This window comes from Stegostoma tigrinum, chromosome 35 (genome assembly GCF_030684315.1).
Source record: "Stegostoma tigrinum isolate sSteTig4 chromosome 35, sSteTig4.hap1, whole genome shotgun sequence".
Taxonomy (NCBI): Eukaryota; Metazoa; Chordata; class Chondrichthyes; order Orectolobiformes; family Stegostomatidae; genus Stegostoma; species Stegostoma tigrinum.
In genome coordinates, this window is record NC_081388.1 from 3,294,642 (window position 1) to 3,312,621 (window position 17,980).

At 45.6% G+C, this 17,980-nt stretch overlaps 1 protein-coding gene across 1 annotated transcript in view; it reads left to right on the plus strand.

Annotated features, from left to right (window-relative positions):
* The first annotated feature begins 8,181 nt into the window (after positions 1-8,181).
* The window catches only part of LOC125447584 (CD209 antigen-like protein C), a 30,944-nt gene continuing 21,145 nt past the window's right edge, over positions 8,182-17,980 (plus strand). The window contains exons 1-4 of the mRNA XM_059639944.1: positions 8,182-8,391; positions 8,946-9,065; positions 14,255-14,329; positions 16,732-16,806. Coding sequence (XP_059495927.1) covers positions 8,304-8,391; positions 8,946-9,065; positions 14,255-14,329; positions 16,732-16,806 — 358 coding nt within the window. The 5' untranslated portion in view covers positions 8,182-8,303. The remainder of the gene's footprint in view (positions 8,392-8,945; positions 9,066-14,254; positions 14,330-16,731; positions 16,807-17,980) is intronic.

Consider the following 17,980-nt stretch of genomic DNA (forward strand, 5'->3'; position numbering starts at 1 on the left):
AATGTGATGCCAGGGAGGTGATGGGAGTGGATATAATAATAATGTTTAAGAGGCAACTTGACAGATATATACATAGGCAGGGAATAGGCAGGTGGTTTAGAACCTGTAAAGGCAAAACATTTTTAGTTTCAAAAGGCATCATGTGCCAGTACAGGTGAGCTGACGGGTCTGTTGCTGTGCTGCACTGTTCTTTGTTCTTTGATGGGGAGAGTGATGGTCTTGCAGTATATTTGGGAACAATGAGCCCGAAATAGTGAGAACACTGGAATCTGCTATTGAGCTCAGAGATAATGGGAACTGCAGATGCTGGAGAATCTGAGATAACAAAGTGTGGAGCTGGATGAACATAGCAGGCCAAGCAGCATCTTGGGAGCACAAAAGCTGACGTTTCGGGCCTAGACCCTTCACCAGAAAAGGGGGATAGAACATAGAACATAGAACATTACAGCGCAGTATGGGCCCTTCGGCCCTCAATGTTGCGCGATGGGGAGAGGATTCTGAAATAAATAGGGACAGAGGGGGAGGCGGACCGAAGGTGGAGAGAGGAGAAGATAGGTCGATAGGACAGTACAGGTGGGGAGGTAGGGAGGGGATAGGCCATTTCAGGGAGGATGGACAGATCAAGGGGGCAGGGTGAGGTTAGTAGGTAGGAAATGGAGGTGTGACTTGCGGTGGGAGGAGGGGATAGGTGAGAGGAAGAACAGGTTAGGGAGGCGGGGACGAGCTGGGCTGGTTTTGGGATGCAGTGGGGGGAGGCAAAGAACTGGGCTGGTTTTGGGATGCAGTGGGGGGAGGGGAGATTTTGAAGCTTGTGAAATCCACATTGATACCATTGGGCTGCAGGGTTCCCAAGCGGAATATGAGTTGCTGTTCCTGCAACCTATGGGTGGCAGCATTATGGCACTGCAGGAGGCCCAGGATGGACATGTCATCAAAGGAATGGGAGGGGGAGTTAAAATGGTTCACGACTGGGAGGTGCAGTTGTTTATTGCGAACCGAGCGTACGTGTTCTGCAAAGCGGTCCCCAAGCCTCCGCTTGGTTTCCCTGATGTAGAGGAGGCCACAACGAGTACAGTGGATGCAGAGTACCACATTGGCAGATGTGCAGGTGAACATCTGCTTGATGTGGAAAGTCATCTTGGGGCCTGGAATGGGGGTGAGGGAGGTCGTGTGGGGCCAGGTGTAGCACTTCCAGCAGTTGCAGGGGAAAGTGTGGTGGGGTTGGAAGGGAGTGTGGAGTGGATAAGGGAGTCGCGGAGAGAATGGTCTCTCAGGAAGGCAGACAACGGTGGGGATGGGAAAATATCTTTAGTGGTGGGGCTGGATTCTAGATGGCGGAAGTGTCGGACATAGGATGAGGCATTCATAGCGGGCAGCGGTGTTTTTTTTCCTCTTTCAGAGAAGGAGCGGGAGCACCAGAGGAAGTGACGAGGACCAGAGGGGCAGCCGGGAAGGAAAGCAGTGACCATATATATCAGCAAGGTGGCTAAACCCGAGACTCTACAACTGTAGTGTCTCCCACCCGCCCTCCTCCTCTAACCTAGTTAATAAGGTAAGGTTCATTCTAAACTTTCTCTATTGAACATAAGTTTGTTATTAATTTGTTATTATTACTTGAAGTAAGCTTTCTGCTTTAGTATTGAGTGGGTGTTCAGATAAGTGGGGTATGGATGCTAGGGCAGTTGCTTGCTCCTCCTGCAGAATGTGGCAGTTGGGAGATGTGGCACACGTCTCCGCTGGCTACATCTGCGGGAAGTGCACCCAGCTACAGCTCCTTGAAAACCGTGTTAGGGAAATGGAGCTGGAGCTGGATGAACTACGGATCATTCGGGAGGCAGAGGGGGTAATTGAGAGGAGTTATCGGGAGTTGGTCACTCCTAAGGCTCAGGACGAGGATAGATGTGTTACAGTTAGGGGGAGGAAAGGGGACAGACAGACAGTGCAGAGATCCCCTGTGGGCATTCCCCTCAGCAATAAGTATACCGTTTTGGATACTGCTGGGGGGGATGACCTACCTGAGGAAAGCCATAGTAGTCAGTTCTCTGGCACTGAGCCTGACACTGTGGCAAAGAAGGGAAGGGGGCAGAATAGAAAAGTACTCGTGGTAGGGGACTCAATAGTTAGGGGAATCGACAGGAGATTTTGTGGTCAGGATCGGGATTCCCAGAAGGTATGTTGCCTCCCTGGTGCCAGGGTCCGGGACGTCTCCGATCGGGTGTATAAAGTTCTAAAAGGGGAGGGCGAACAGCCAGAAATCGTGTTACATATTGGCACAAATGATATAGCCAGAAATAGGTTTGAGGATATAAAAAGTGATTTCAGGGAGTTAGGATGGAAGCTGCAGAGCAGGACGAACAGAGTAGTGTTCTCTGGTTTACTACCGGTGCCACGAGATAGCGAGGTGAGGAACAGGGAGCGGGCGCAGCTGAACACGTGGCTACGCAGCTGGTGTAGGAGGGAGGGCTTCAGATATGTTGATAATTGGGATGCCTTCTGGGGAAGGTGGGACCTGTACAAGAAGGACGGGTTGCATCTGAACTGGAAGGGGACCAATGTCCTGGGTGGAAGGTTTGCTCGAGTAGTTCGAGAGGGTTTAAACTAGTATGGCAGGGGGGTGGGAACCTGAGCTGTATACCAGAGGTGAGCGTTGATGCAGGTGAGGCAGTAGCAAGAGGTAGACCAGCTAGTGGGAAGGATTTTCCTGGGAAGGAACCAAGGGATCGGTTAAAGTGTGTTTGCTTTAATGCAAGGAGTATCAGGAATAAAAGTGATGAACTTAGAGCATGGATCAGTACCTGGTGCTATGATGTTGTGGCCATAACAGAGACATGGGTTTCTCATGGGCAGGAATGGTTGCTGGATGTTCCAGGGTTTAGAACATTTAAAAAGAATAGGGAGGGGGGAAAAAGAGGAGGGGGTGTAGCACTACTAATCAGAGAGGGTATCACAGCTACAGAAGCTTCCTTTGTCGAGGAAGATCTGCCTACTGAGTCAGTGTGGGTGGAAATTAGGAACAGCAAGGGAGTAGTCACCTCGTTAGGGGTTTACTACAGGCCCCCCAATAGCAGCAGGGAGATTGAAGAAAGCATAGGTCGACAGATTTTGGAGAAGTGTGGACGCAGTAGGGTTGTTGTAATGGGTGACTTTAACTTTCCTAATATTGATTGGAACCTCCTTCGAGCAGAAGATTTGAATGGAGCAGTTTTTGTAAGGTGTGTTCAGGAGGGTTTCCTAACGCAGTACGTTGACAGGCCGACGAGGGGAGAGGCCATTCTAGACTTGGTGCTCGGAAACGAGCCGGGGCAGGTATCAGATCTTGTGGTGGGAGAGCATTTTGGTGATAGTGACCATAACTGCCTCACATTCTACATAGCTATGGAGAAGGAAAGGATTAGGCAGAATGGGAGGATATTTAATTGGGGAAGAGGAAACTATGATGTGATTAGACATGAGTTAGGAAGCATGGACTGGGAGCAGTTGTTCCATGGTAAGGGAACTATAGACATGTGGAGACGGTTTAAGGAACAGTTGTTGGGAGTGATGAGTAAATATGTCCCTCTGAGACAGGCAAGAAGGGGTAAGATTAAGGAACCTTGGATGACGAGAGCGGTGGAGCTTCTAGTGAAAAGGAAGAAGGTAGCTTACATAAGGTGGAGGAAGCTAGGGTCAAGTTCAGCTAGAGAGGATTACATGCAGGCAAGGAAGGAGCTCAAAAATGGTCTGAGGAGAGCCAGGAGGGGGCACGAGAAAGGCTTGGCAGAAGGAATCCGGGAAAACACAAAGGCATTTTACACTTACGTGAGGAATAAGAGAATGGTCAAAGAAAGAGTAGGGCCAATCAGGAATAGCATAGGGAACTTGTGTGTGGAGCCTGAGGAGGTAGGGGAAGCCCTAAATGAGTTTTTTGCTTCTGTCTTTACGAAAGAAACCAACTTTGTAGTGAATGAAACCTTTGAAGAGCAGGTGTGCATGCTGGAATGGATAGAGATAAACGAAGCTGATGTGCTGAAAATTTTGTCAAACATTAAGATTGACAAGTCGCCAGGCCCGGATCAGATTTGTCCTCGGCTGCTTTGGGAAGCGAGAAATGCAATTGCTTCGCCACTTGTGAAGATCTTTGCATCCTCGCTCTCCATTGGAGTCGTACCTGAGGACTGGAGAGAGGCAAATGTAATTCCTCTCTTCAAGAAAGGAAATAGGGAAATCCCCGGCAATTATAGACCGGTATGTCTCACGTCTGTCGTCTGCAAGGTGTTAGAAAGGATTCTGAGGGATAAGATTTATGACCATCTGGAAGAGCATGGCTTGATCAAATACAGTCAACACGGCTTTGTGAGGGGTAGGTCATGCCTTACAAACCTTATCGAGTTTTTTGAGGATGTAACTAGAAAGGTTGATGAGGGTCGAGCTGTGGATGTGGTGTAAATGGACTTCAGTAAGGCATTTGATAAGGTTCCCCATGGTAGGCTCATTCAGAAGGTCAGGAGGAATGGGATACAGGGGAACTTAGCTGCTTGGATACAGAATTGGCTGGCCAACAGAAGACAGCGAGTGGTAGTAGAAGGAAAATATTCTGCCTGGAAGTCAGTGGTGAGTGGGGTTCCACAGGGCTCTGTCCTTGGGCCTCTACTGTTTGTAATTTTTATTAATGACTTGGACGAGGGAATTGAAGGATGGGTCAGCAAGTTTGCAGACGACACAAAGGTCGGAGGTGTCGTTGACAGTGTAGAGGGCTGTTGTAGGCTGCAGCGGGACATTGACAGGATGCAGAGATGGGCTGAGAGGTGGCAGATGGAGTTCAACCTGGATAAATGCGAGGTGATGCATTTTGGAAGGTCGAATTTGAAAGCTGAGTACAGGATTAAGGATAGGATTCTTGGCAGCGTGGAGGAACAGAGGGATCTTGGTGTGCAGATACATAGATCCCTTAAAATGGCCACCCAAGTGGACAGGGTTGTTAAGAAAGCATATGGTGTTTTGGCTTTCATTAACAGGGGGATTGAGTTTAAGAGTCGTGAGATCTTGTTGCAGCTCTATAAAACTTTGGTTAGACCGCACTTGGAATACTGCGTCCAGTTCTGGGCGCCCTATTATAGGAAAGATGTGGATGCTTTGGAGAGGGTTCAGAGGAGGTTTACCAGGATGCTGCCTGGACTGGAGGGCTTATCTTATGAAGAGAGGTTGACTGAGCTCGGTCTCTTTTCATTGGAGAAAAGGAGGAGGAGAGGGGATCTAATTGAGGTATACAAGATAATGAGAGGCATAGATAGAGTTGATAGCCAGAGACTATTTCCCAGGGCAGAAATGGCTAGCACGAGGGGTCATAGTTTTAAGCTGGTTGGTGGAAAGTATAGAGGGGATGTCAGAGGCAGGTTCTTTACGCAGAGAGTTGTGAGAGCATGGAATGCGTTGCCAGCAGCAGTTGTGGAAGGAAGGTCATTGGGGTCATTTAAGAGACTGCTGGACATGTATATGGTCACAGAAATTTGAGAGTGCATACATGAGGATCAATGGTCGGCACAACATTGTGGGCTGAAGGGCCTGTTCTGTGCTGTACTGTTCTATGTTCTATGAAACTTACTGCTTACATTAGGGCATATTCAGTTGCACTGGAAGCAGTCTAGTCAAGGACCACTTGGTCGACTCCTGGGGTTAAAGACTTGACTTACAAGCATACATTGCACAGACCTGGCCCATTCTGACTGGAGTTTAGAAGAATGAAAAATTATCCTGTTGGATCAAGAATATTGTAAGGGTAATTCACAGGGTGTGTGATGAGGCAGTATTTCCTCTTGTTGGAGAAAATGGAACTTGGGACTACTGTTTAAAAATAAGAGATCTCCCATTTAAGATGGAGTTGAAGCAAAATTGCTTCTCTCAGAGAATCAAAGATAACAAGGTGTGGAGCTGGATGAACACAGCAGGCCAAGCAGCATCTTAGTAGCACAAAAGCTGACATTTTGGGCCTAGACCCTTCATCAGAAAAGTGGGGTGGGGAGAGGGTTCTGAAATAAATAGGGAGAGAGGGGGAGGCAGATCGAAGATGGATAGAGGAGAAGATCGGTGGAGAGGAGAGTATGGGTGGAGAGGTGGGGAGGGGGTAGGTCAATCCAGGGAGGACGGACAGGTCAAGGAGCCGGGATGAGGTTAGTCGGTGGGAAATGGAGGTGCGGCGTGAGGTGGGAGGAGGGGATAGGTGAGAGGAAGAACACGTTAGGGAGGTGGGGACGAGCTGGGCTGGCTTCTCTCAGAGAATCAGTTGTCTTTGGAATTCTCCCTGTGATAGCGGTGAAAGTTGGGTCATTGAGAAGATTCAAGCAGTGTTAGGCAGATATTTAATTGATAAGAGACAAAGGCTATGGAGGGCTGGCAGCAAAGTTGAATTGAGACCAGAATTAGAGCTGCCATGATGTTCTGAAATAGTAGAGTAAGCTCAAATGGCCCACATCTACTTGTATTTCTGATGATTTTATGATGAGACTCGGTCCAGTGTTGCCTGAATGTCAAAGGCACTTAGTTCATCTCAGGAATTCAACTTTTCTGCCCCAGTTAAAACCAGTGTTATAATAAGCTTAGAATGTTCCTGAAAGAATTTGAACGATGCAATAACTGAGAAGGCTATTGGTGAGTAAAAAATTTCCAGTCGCCTGTATTGTAATTTTATTCTCTAATAATTTTCTTTAATGAAAAATGCAGCTTCAGAAAGCCTGACAAGATTATCATAAAATCCCCTAATGTAATCGACCAAAAGCCACATCCCAGTAGTTCAAAACCCAAAATCCAAATTAAATGAAATTAAAATATACATAAATCAAACAAATTCCATTATTCTGTCCTGGTACATGTTGCTACCAAGATACAGTCACCAAAACCTCAATGCCAATCTGTTAAATGGCAGAGCAAGATCGGGGGCCTGACTGGTCTACTCCTGCTCATATCTCTAATGATTTTATGATCAGAAATTATCAAACGGTTCCTCAACACCAAAGGCAATCATCCTCTCTCACCCTGAATTCTGCTTTACAGCCTCTATTGGATCCAACACTGCTATGAGTTGAGTGTTTTTGAGACCAGAACTCCTCTGCAGAAAGCCATGCTGACTGTCTTTAATATATCCGTTCATTTCCAAATGTGAGTAAATCCTGTCCCTGGGCAACTTCTCCAATAATTGTCCTTGCACTGATGTAAAACTCTCACCAGCCTAAATTTCCTGTATTATCCCTGTTGTCCTTCTTGAACAAATGAAGAACACTGGTTACTCTCCAGCCTTCTGGGACATTGTCTGTGATTAAAGATCTCTGTCAAGGCCACAGCAAACTCTTCCTTTGCCTCTTCAATACCCTGGAATAGCTCCTGGCAATGCTTTCAATGACCAATGTACAAGGACAACTCAGTTTCTTTGTTCCACAAAATTTCTCAATCTTTCACTATTTAAATAATATATGGCCATTCTGTTTTTATTTTGGCTGACGTGAACTTCACTCGTTCCTCATTGTACTACTTCTGCCACACACTTTCAACGCTCTTAACTTCTCTAAATCACCTGGAAGCCTCTTATTTTCTCTCTGCCATCCAAATGCCAACATAGGGGTGGCATGGTGGCCCAGTGGTTAGCACTGCAGCCTCATAGCACCAGGGACCCAGGTCTGATTCCAGCCTCAAACAACTGTCTGTGTGGATTTTGCACATTCTCCCCATTCCTCCGGGTCCTCCGGTTTCCTCCCACAGTCCAAAGATGTGCAGGCTAGGTGGATCGGCCATGCTAAATTGCCTGTAGTGTTCAGGGGTGCATGAGTTATGGGGGATGGGTCTGGGTTGGATGCTTCAAGGGTCGGTGTGGACTTGTTGGGCTGAAGGCCCTGTTTCCACACTGGAGGGAATCTAATCTAATCATAGCTTTATGTGAGCAACAGACTTGGAAATATTACATTTCATTCCCTCACCCAAATGCAGTCAGGTTGTTGGAGAATGGGAAGACCTGGAGATTCAAATGCAGAATTTTGTAAAACTGCAGGCAGAGCAAAACAAAGCTTCAAAAAACGCTCAGGAGCATTTTCACTAATAAACTACAGAACAACAATATATTCGCAAAAAGCAGAAGCAAATTTGGTTGTGTTATAACTGCAACGGAAGTGAAGAAAATTCCATATCTTCATCAAAAAGCGGAAGTATGAAATTAGCTTGATACCTTTTTCACACATTCTTGCTGACAAGGAACTGAAGTTCCACATGAGTAACTGTGAGAATAAGGTCCGGTTTTTGTCTCGTTGCCTCTAAAGACAAGAAGGTCTCCTTAGGAGAAGATGGAGCTGGACAACATTTATAGCAATCTGGAAAACTCATATCATGATCAACGGAAACAAAGCGTGAAACAGCAAAATCTAAAGCCAGGTAAACATCAGTGATCTGATCATTATTGTATCGGTTTTAGTTAAATTAACTCAAAGTAATTAGCCTTCAGATCAATAAACAACAATGTAAATATAATTTCTTATTGTTTGAGACAAAACTCTGTCAAAAATTACACTTCAGTATTGATGGATTTTCGAGCTGAACAGTAAAATAATGCTGTAGATTCAGGAAACTTTCCTTGACGACTTTCTTGACTCACTTTGAAATCCATAAGGAAGATTTTGAAGTAAATATATTGAGGAGGGAATGGTGAAACTTTGAAGATTTGATGAGGAAGAAAGTGTGTAATTGTCGAATAGTCATTATTTCTTGTACAATGTAGATTATACAATAACTGATATTTTGTGTATATTCTTTATCCCTCCACTAAACAAGACGTGTCCACTAATTCTAATGTTTAAAAAATTCCAGCATTGACAATCACACTCAGTTTCTCCACCTCTCCTCCTCCAAATGAGAAAGGGTTTGTAGTCGTGTTTGCAAAGTGAGTCCCTCTTATTCCTTCAGTGATGACCTTCTCTTCCACTTTATAGAACATGGAGTTCAATCAACAGAGCCTGTCCGAGGAACATGGTCACATCTGGTCGTCTACATTCTCCTGGCTCTCTCCATCCTACTGTCCCTGACAACGCTTACTGTTGCAATGATACTGTGTAAGTGATGTGACATTTTAAACTGTGTTGTGATAGCAACTGACAAACATAATTTAAAGTTGGGCAAAAATTAAAGATATTAATAACGTAACGGTGAAATGAGCCTGGGTGATGTGAGTGATGACGATGAAAGAAGAATTGGAATTTGGGCTCCACACAAAGCACTGCACCTTACCCACTACCTTCCCACCGTCTGTGCCTCACGCCCACATGTTGCCCTGATTCAGTATGGGTGAGATTGTCCCCTGTAGGGATCCAGGAGGGGCAGTCATTGACACAGTCCTCACAGACTCTAAAACCCAGACAGAATGATCTTAGAGGATCTCAACTATGGGTGCACCTTCCTGGGAAACTCATCCCTTCCTTTTCTGGAGTGATACGTGCCACAGAAATTATATGTCATTGATAAAGGAAGATTCAGACTTTGTCACTGCACCAGGATATACTCAGGCTGATGTGAAAATATTGTGTCATTAAGTTTCCATTCCAGCATTGATCGTATAAATACTGCTCCTTCAGTAGTTTGCTATGACTGCACTGATTCTCAGCTTAATCTGTGTAGAAAGAGTAAATAAGGGTTTTACAGAATGTTTGTTTGACACTGAAATGTTTCAACATTAAACTCAAGTCAGTGTGCCTGTGACAGCACATATGTGAGTGTGTGTGTGAATTTGTCTCCGTGTGTGTGTGTGTGTGTGTGTGTGTGTGTGTGTGTGTGTGCGCGCGCGCGCGCGTGTGTGAATTTCAGTTTGTCTGTGAGTGTGTATGCATGTGCGTGTGTAAGTGTGTGTATGTGTGTGTGAGTGTGTGCGTCTGTGTGACAGTGTGCGTGCATGTGTATGTATGAGTGTGGGTATATGTGTGTATGAGTGGGTGTGTGTGTGTGTGTATCTGTGTGACTGTGTGTGCAAGAGCGCGTGATAGTGTGTGTTAGTGTGTGTGTGTGTGTGTGTGTGCGTGCATGTGTGTGTGAGTGTGGGCATATGTGTGTGTGTGTGAGTTTGAATGTGTGTGTATATGCATGTGACTGTGTGTGTATATGTGTGAACATGTGTGTGAGTGTGCATGTGTGTATGTGTGTGTGTGTGTCTGAGTGTGAGCATATGTGAGAGTGTCTGTGTGTGCGTGTGTATGTGTGTGTGTGTTTATGTGAGTGTGTGCGTGTCTGTGTATGTGTGTGTCTGTGAATGAGAGTGTGTGTGTGTGTGTGTGTGTGTGTATTTGAGAGAGTGAGCGTATGTGTGTGTGTGTGAGAGAGAGAGTGTGCGTGTGTGTGTGTGTGAATGTCAGTTTGCATGTGAGTGTGTATGTGTGTGCGTATGTGAGTGTGTGTATGTGTGTGTGAGTGTGTGTGTGTCTGTGTGACTGTGTACGTGCATGTGTGTGTGGGTGTGGATACATGTGTGTGTGCAAGTGGGTGTGTGTGTGTGTGACTGTGTGTATATGTGTGAACGTGTGTGTGTGTGACAGTGTCTGTGTGTGTGTGTTTATTTGAGTGTGTGTGTATCTGTGTGTGTGAGTGTGTCTGTGAGTGAGTGTGAGTGTGTGTGTGTGTCTGAGTATGTGTGTGAGTGCGTGTGAATGTGTGTGTGTGTGTGTGTGGGTGAGAGAGAGAGAGAGTGTGTGAGCGTGTGTGTGTGTGTTTATGAGAATGTGTGTGTGTGTGTGTGCATACATGCGAGTGTGTGTGTGAATGTGTGTGTGAGTGTGTGTGTGTATGTCAGTGTGTGAGTATGTGTGTTTGTGTGTGTGACAGTATGCGTGCATGTGTGTGTGAGTGTGGGTATATGTGTGTGTGAGTGTGTGTGTGTATGTGTGTGTGTGTGTGCGTTTGTCTGTGTGAGTGTGTGTGCAAGAGTGTGTGTGTGAGTTTGAGTGTGTGTGACTGTGTGTGCATATGTGTGAACATGTGTGTGAATGTGCATGGGTGTATGTGTGTGTGTGGTTATGTGAGTGTGTGTATCCGTGTGTGTGAGAGTGTCTGTGACTGAGTGTGTGTGTGTGTGTGTGTGTGTGTGTGTGTGTGTGTGTGTGAGAGTGTCTGTGTGTGTGTGTATGCGTGTGTGAGCCTGTGTGTCTGTGTGTGAATGAGTGCATGAGTGTTTGTCTCTGTGCATGTGTGTGAGTGTGAGTGTGTGTGTGAGTTTGTGTGTATGTGTGTTTACGTGCGTGTGTCTGTGTATATGTGTGATTGTATGTGTGTGTACATGTGTATGAACTGTCTGGGTGTGTGGATGCCTCTGTGTGTTTGTGTGTGTGTGTTTGTGCATGGGTGAGTGTGTGTACGTGATTGTGTGTGTGTGTGTGTGTGTGTGTGTGTGTGTGTGTCTGTGTGACAGTGTAAGTGTGTGTGCAAGAGTGTGTGTTTGTGAGTGTGGGTATATGTGGGCGTGTGTGTGTGTGTGCCTGTGTGTCAGTGTAAGTGTGTGTGCAAGAGTGTGTGAGTGTGTGTGTGGGTATGTGCGTGTGTGAATGTCAGTTTGTCTGTGAGTGTGTATGCATGTGCGTGTGTAAGTGTGTGTATGTGTGTGTGAGTGTGTGCGTCTGTGTGACAGTGTGCGTGCATGTGTATGTATGAGTGTGGGTATATGTGTGTATGACTGGGTGTGTGTGTGTGTGTGACTGTGTGTGTATTTGTGTGAACATGTGTGTGAATGTGCATGGGTGTATGTGTGTGTGTGTGCGTATGTGAGTGTGTGTATGTGTGTGTGAGTGTGTGTGTGTCTGTGTGACTGTGTATGTGCATGTGTGTGTGAGTGTGGATACATGTGTGTGTGCAAGTGGGTGTGTGTGTGTGACTGTGTGTGTATATGTGTGAACGTGTGTGTGTGTGTGTGAGAGTGTCTGTGTGTGTGTGTTTATGTGAGTGTGTGTGTATCTGTGTGTGTGTGTGTGTCTGTGAGTGAGTTTGAGTGTGTGTGTGTGTCTGAGTATGTGTGTGAGTGCGTGTGAATGTGTGTGCGTGTGTGTGTGTGTTTATGAGAATGTGTGTGTGTGTGTGCATACATGCGAGTGTGTGTGTGTATGAATGTGTGTGTGAGTGTGTGTGTGTATGTCAGTGTGTGAGTATGTGTGTTTGTGTGTGTGAAAGTATGCGTGCATGTGTGTGTGAGTGTGGGTATATGTGTGTGTGTGTGTGTGAGAGTGTGTGTGTGTGTGCGTGTGCGTGTGTGTATGTGTGTGTGTGTGTGTGTGTGAGAGAGTGGGTGTGTGTGTGCGTTTGTCTGTGTGAGTGTGTGTGTGCAAGAGTGTGTGTGTGAGTTTGAGTGTGAGTGACTGTGTGTGCATATGTGTGAACATGTGTGTGAATGCGCATGGGTGTATGTGTGTGTGTGGTTATGTGAGTGTGTGTATCCGTGTGTGTGAGTGTGTCTGTGACTGAGTGTGTGTGTGTGTGTGTGTGTGTGTGTGTGTGTGAGAGAGTGTCTGTGTGTGTGTGTATGTGTGTGTGAGCCTGTGTGTCTGCGTGTGAATGAGTGCATGAGTGTTTGTCTCTGTGCATGTGTGTGAGTGTGTGTGTGAGTTTGTGTGTATGTGTGTTTATGTGCGTGTGTCTGTGTATATGTGTGATTGTATGTGTGTGTACATGTGTATGAACTGTCTGGGTGTATGGATGCCTCTGTGTGTTTGTGTGTGTTTGTGCATGGGTGAGTGTGTGTACATGATTGTGTGTGTGTGTGTGTGTGTGTCTGTGTGACAGTGTAAGTGTGTGTGCAAGAGTGTGTGTGTGTGAGTGTGGGTATATGTGGGCGTGTGTGTGTGTGTGTGCCTGTGTGCCAGTGTAAGTGTGTGTGCAAGAGTGTGTGAGTGTGTGTGTGGGTATGTGCGTGTGTGAATGTCAGTTTGTCTGTGAGTGTGTATGCATGTGCGTGTGTAAGTGTGTGTATGTGTGTGTGAGTGTGTGTGTCTGTGTGACAGTGTGCGTGCATGTGTATGTATGAGTGTGAGTATATGTGTGTATGACTGGGTGTGTGTGTGAGCGTCTGTGTGTGCGTGTATGTATGTGTTTTTATGTGAATGTGTGTATGTCTGTGTGTGTGAGTGTGTCTGTGAGTGATAGTGTGTGTGTGAGTGTGTGTGTGTCTGAGTGTAAGTGTCTGCGAGAGTGTCTGTATGTGCGTGTATGTGTGTCTGTGAGTTTGTGTGTGAGTGTGTGTGTCGTTGTGTGAATAAGTGCATGAGTGTTTGTCTCTGTGTGTGTGTGAGTTTGTGTGTGTTTATGTGCGTGTTTCTGTGCAGATGTGTGCTTGTGAGTGTGTGTGTGTGTATATATGTGTATGAGTGTGTGAGTGGGTGTGTGTGTGTGAGTTTGAGAGTGTGCGTATGTACGTGTGACGGGGTGTATATGTGTGAACATGTGTGTGAGTGTGCATGGGTATGTGTGTGTGAGTCTATATGTATGTGTGTCTGTCCGTGTGTGTGTGTGTGTGTGTGTGTGTCTGTGTCTGTGTGTCTGTGTATGTATGTGAGTCTGTGTGTATCTGCATGTGTGAGTGTGTCTGTAAGTGAGAGAGAGAGAGTGTGTGTGTGTGTGTGAGTGATTGAGTGTATGACTTTTGCTCTGTGTGTGCGTGTGAGTTTGTGTGTGTGTGTATGTGCATGTGTCTGTGTATATGTGTGATTGTATGAGTGTGCACATATATGTGCGTGAATGTCTGTGGATGTGTGGGTGCCTGTGTGTGCATGTGTGTTTGTGTGTGTCTGTGTGTGTGTCTGTGTTTAGGTTGTAAACCTACAGCAGAATCACCAACAGGCAGAGTCACAGTAGAACTGGGCAGTGGAAAAGGTGTATTGGCGCAGCAGTGAAAAATCGCTCCTCAGGATCACAGACCTTCGTAAGTTGGGGTCTGGTGAAGTGGTGGTAATTCTGAGTCAGTTCAGAACTTCAACGCAGACAGGTTTTATTTAAGCTTCATCTTTTCATTTCCTTTTATTCTTGAACTCTCAAAATGGCCTCAGATTATGGCAATAAATGTAAGATTTTCACAGTATTTTATTGTATTTCACTATAAAGTGCACAAGACAATAAATCATTCATCCATTCAACATCATGCGCAGACAGTACGTGGGGTCCTTGAAGGAAAGATACAGCTACAACAGTCTTACCATGTGATTTTCTCCCTGTTGGGTATGAGAGATATATAAAACTTGATGCTAATGTGTGAACCATCATCTTGTTTCCTTTTCAGTTACAGAGCTGTTCAGTCACATGAAAATGGTAGAAACTGACTTCGAGGTGGATCTTGCAGAATTAAAAAGTAACGGTGAGTGGGTATGACCGATCACCGTGTCTCCAATTCAGAGAATTCCCCAATTTATCTGAGGCTCTGGTCTTTTTCTCAACATTCACCCTGAGACCGGACTGAATTCTTCTGATTCGGGAGAGTTGGTGCTCCACCTGTCGATGATGTGGAGGATGGTCCTGTTTGTGTGACAGTCACTGGAGTAAGCATTGTATATGATGGGTTTGGTGTGTGTCAGGATCTAAAGTCTAACTGCCGTTCAGCACAGATACATTTGTTCCGTTTTGACTCTGGCCATGAAATGACAAATGAAGTACATCCATCTAACCCGTGATGTCCTGGTTAGAGTTTGCTGATTTGCTTAGAGTGACTTATAAAACTCACGGACCATGCTTCCATGCTTCAGCTGGGTTTGGCATCTGGGCCTGAGAAATTTCCACACATTGTTTTGTGGTGTAATGTCAGGCCTTAATCCCCACCCTGTGGAGCCACGATGTGTCATAACCTCCCCTTTGTTCTCTCTCACTACCCCACTGTGTGACATTGCTGCCCCTCGCCTGCACCATCGGCAGTCACAGAACACAGGTGGGAGATACCAATGTTGTAGCTTCCCTGTGACAGTTTGACTGAATTGAAGCAAACAAATTCTCGAGCACAGGTCTTCATTGCTGCAGGTGTGATACTGTTGGCCCCTGTCGCCTTTGCTGCATTCTGTGCTCTCAGCTGTCTCTTAAAATCACATGGAGTGAATTGGATTAGGTGAAGATGGACCTGTGTGAGGCTGGGTCTGTTGCGAGGTGACCCAATCAGTACATCAGGGTAAAGATTGTTGTGAAATCCTCAGTCTTGCATTCTGAATTCACATTGTATGTATTTGGGCTGCTCCAGTGTTCAGGATGGGGGCACTATTAGCTTGTCCCTCATCACAACCCAACACTGAATGTGAGTGGCCTGCAGGCCTTGACAATATTTCTCTTTTATGGGAACACTTAGTTCCACCAATAGCGAACAGCTTCTGCTGTTCAAGCTTCATGTTGTTCTCTGTTCCTTATCAATTGGTTAACTCTGTTGGTTAGTAAATTGAAAAATGTCAATCTGGTTATAAGTTAAAAAGCAGGCAACAAAACAGAACAACTGTATTGTGTGTGTGTGTGTGGTGTGTGTGTGTGTGTGTGTGTGCCTGTGATTTTGTGTGTGCGTGTCTGTGTTTTAGCGTTCGTGTGTGTGTCTGTGAGTTTGTGTGTGTGTGTCTGTGTGTTCGTGTGTGTGTATGTGTGTCTGTGAGTTTGTGTGTGTGTGTCTGTGTTTTTGTGTTCGTGTGTGTGTGTCTGTGTCTGTGAGTTTGTGTGTGTGTGTCTGCGTCTGTGTGTTTGTGTGTGTGTGTCCGTGAGTTTGTGTGTGTGTGTCTGTGTTATTGTGTTCATGTGTGTGTGTCTGTGAGTTTGTGTGTGTGTGTCTGTGTGTTTGTGTGTGTGTGTCTGTGAGTTTGTGTGTGTGTGTCTGTGTTATTGTGTTCGTGTGTGTGTGTCTGTGAGTTTGTGTGTGTGTCTGTGTCTGTGTGTTCGTGTGTGTGTGTGTGTCTATGAGTTTGTGTGTGTGTGTCTGTGTTGTTGTGTTCATGTGTGTGTGTCTGTGAGTTTGTGTGTGTGTGTCTGTGTCTGTGTGTTCGTGTGTGTGTGTGTGTGTGTGTCTGTGAGTTTGTGTGTGTGTGTCTGTGTTATTGTGTTCGTGTGTGTGTGTCTGTGAGTTTGTGTGTGTGTGTCTGTGTTATTGTGTTCGGGTGTGTGTGTGTGTGTGTGTGTCTGTGAGTTTGTGTGTGTGTGTCTGTGTTATTGTGTTCGTGTGTGTGTGTGTGTGTGTGTAGATTGTAAACCCACAGCAGAATCACCAGCAGGCAAAGTCACAGCAAATCTGCCAAGATGGCCGCCGAGTAGCAGCACTGTCAGTGTGGAAGCAGCGGTGGGAGGGGCCAGCCGACAGTCTGATGTCGGTGTTGGTTGGATTGGACAGTGGAAAAAGTGTATTGGCGCAGCAGTGAAAAATCGCTCCTCAGGATCACAGACTTCTTCATAAGTTGGGGTCTGGTGAAGTGGTTTTAATTCTGAGTCAGATCAGAACTTCAACGCAGACAGGTTTTATTTAAGCTTCATCTTTTCATTTCCTTTTATTCTTGAACTTTCAAAATGGCCTCGGATTATGGCAATAAATGTAAGATTTTCACAGTATTTTATTGTATTTCACTATAAAGTGCACAAAACAATAAATCATTCATCCATTCAACATCATGCGCAGACAGTACGTGGGGCCCTTGAAGGAAAGATACAGCTACAACAGTCTTACCATGTGATTTTCTCCCTGTTGGGTATGAGAGATATATAAAACTTGATGCTAATGTGTGAACCATCATCTTGTTTCCTTTTCAGTTACAGAGCTGTTCAGTCACATGAAAATGGTAGATACTGACTTCAAGATGGATCTTGCCCAATTGCAAACTAGCGGTGAGTGGGTCTGGCCGATCACCACATCTCCAATTCAGAGAATTCCCCAATTTGTCTGAGGCTCTGGTCATTGTCTGGCCACTCACTTTGAGACTGGGCTGAATCTTTTTGATTCGGAAGGGTTGGTGCTTGGGATGGTTTGCTGAGTTGCTCCCAGACAATGCTTCAGCTGGATTTGACCTTTAAAATTTCTACACATTGCCTTGTGGTGTAATGTCATGCCTTAATCCCTACACTACAGACCCACTGTGTATCATCACCTCCCCTTCATTCTATCTCACTACCCCACTGTGTGACATTGCTGCCCCTTAGCTGCACCATCAGCAGTCACGGAACACAGGTAGGAGAGACCAATGTTGGAGCTTCCTTGCGACATTTTAACTGAATTGAAGCAAACAATTCTCAAACACAGGATCTCACTTCCACATGGAAACTCGGAAGAGGAATAGGTTATTTGGGCCTTGAAATCGGTTCTGACATTCAATATGATCATGGCTGTTCTTCTTTCGCAATCCCTGCTTTCTCTCTGTACCCCTTAACATCTTTAAGGTCTAAAAACATATCAATGTTGTTGTGACTGTAATGATGTCATCCAGGTGGACCTATTGGAATCTGAGTTCCCTGATTGGGGCTGGTAACATGGACCAATCAGGGACCGCTGGCTGACAGATAAAAACAGGAGTGTCAGAGGTTCTATTCACTCCGAAGGCTAGCTCTGAAGAAGCTGGACTAGCTTCAAATGAGATGCACGTGCAAATAAAGAGAGACTTGCTGATGGGTTATTGGTTATTTTGGGGGTGGCAAGAGGAAAAAAAATGATTTTATTCCAAAGACATTCATTCAAAACAATCGTCCATGAATTGGCTTAAGCATTTCTGGCATTGTGCAGTGATGAGGGAAACTTCATTGTTCAATCCTGCTGTCGATGCTGGGCCCAAAGAGTGGAAAGAATGTGTTAATTTTCCAGCCAAATAACTTTTAGGGCAGACAAAAAGCAATGAGGAATTTCCCTGGCAGCTTGTGGACTCACAGCTTTTTCAGCCATCAGGTACATGACATTCCCTGATGCACCAATTACCAAAACCTCACAAGATTTGATGGATTTAGTTGAGGAATATTATGACCCCAAACCTCCTCTAATGCTGAGATGCTATGAATTTTGCTCGACAGTTCA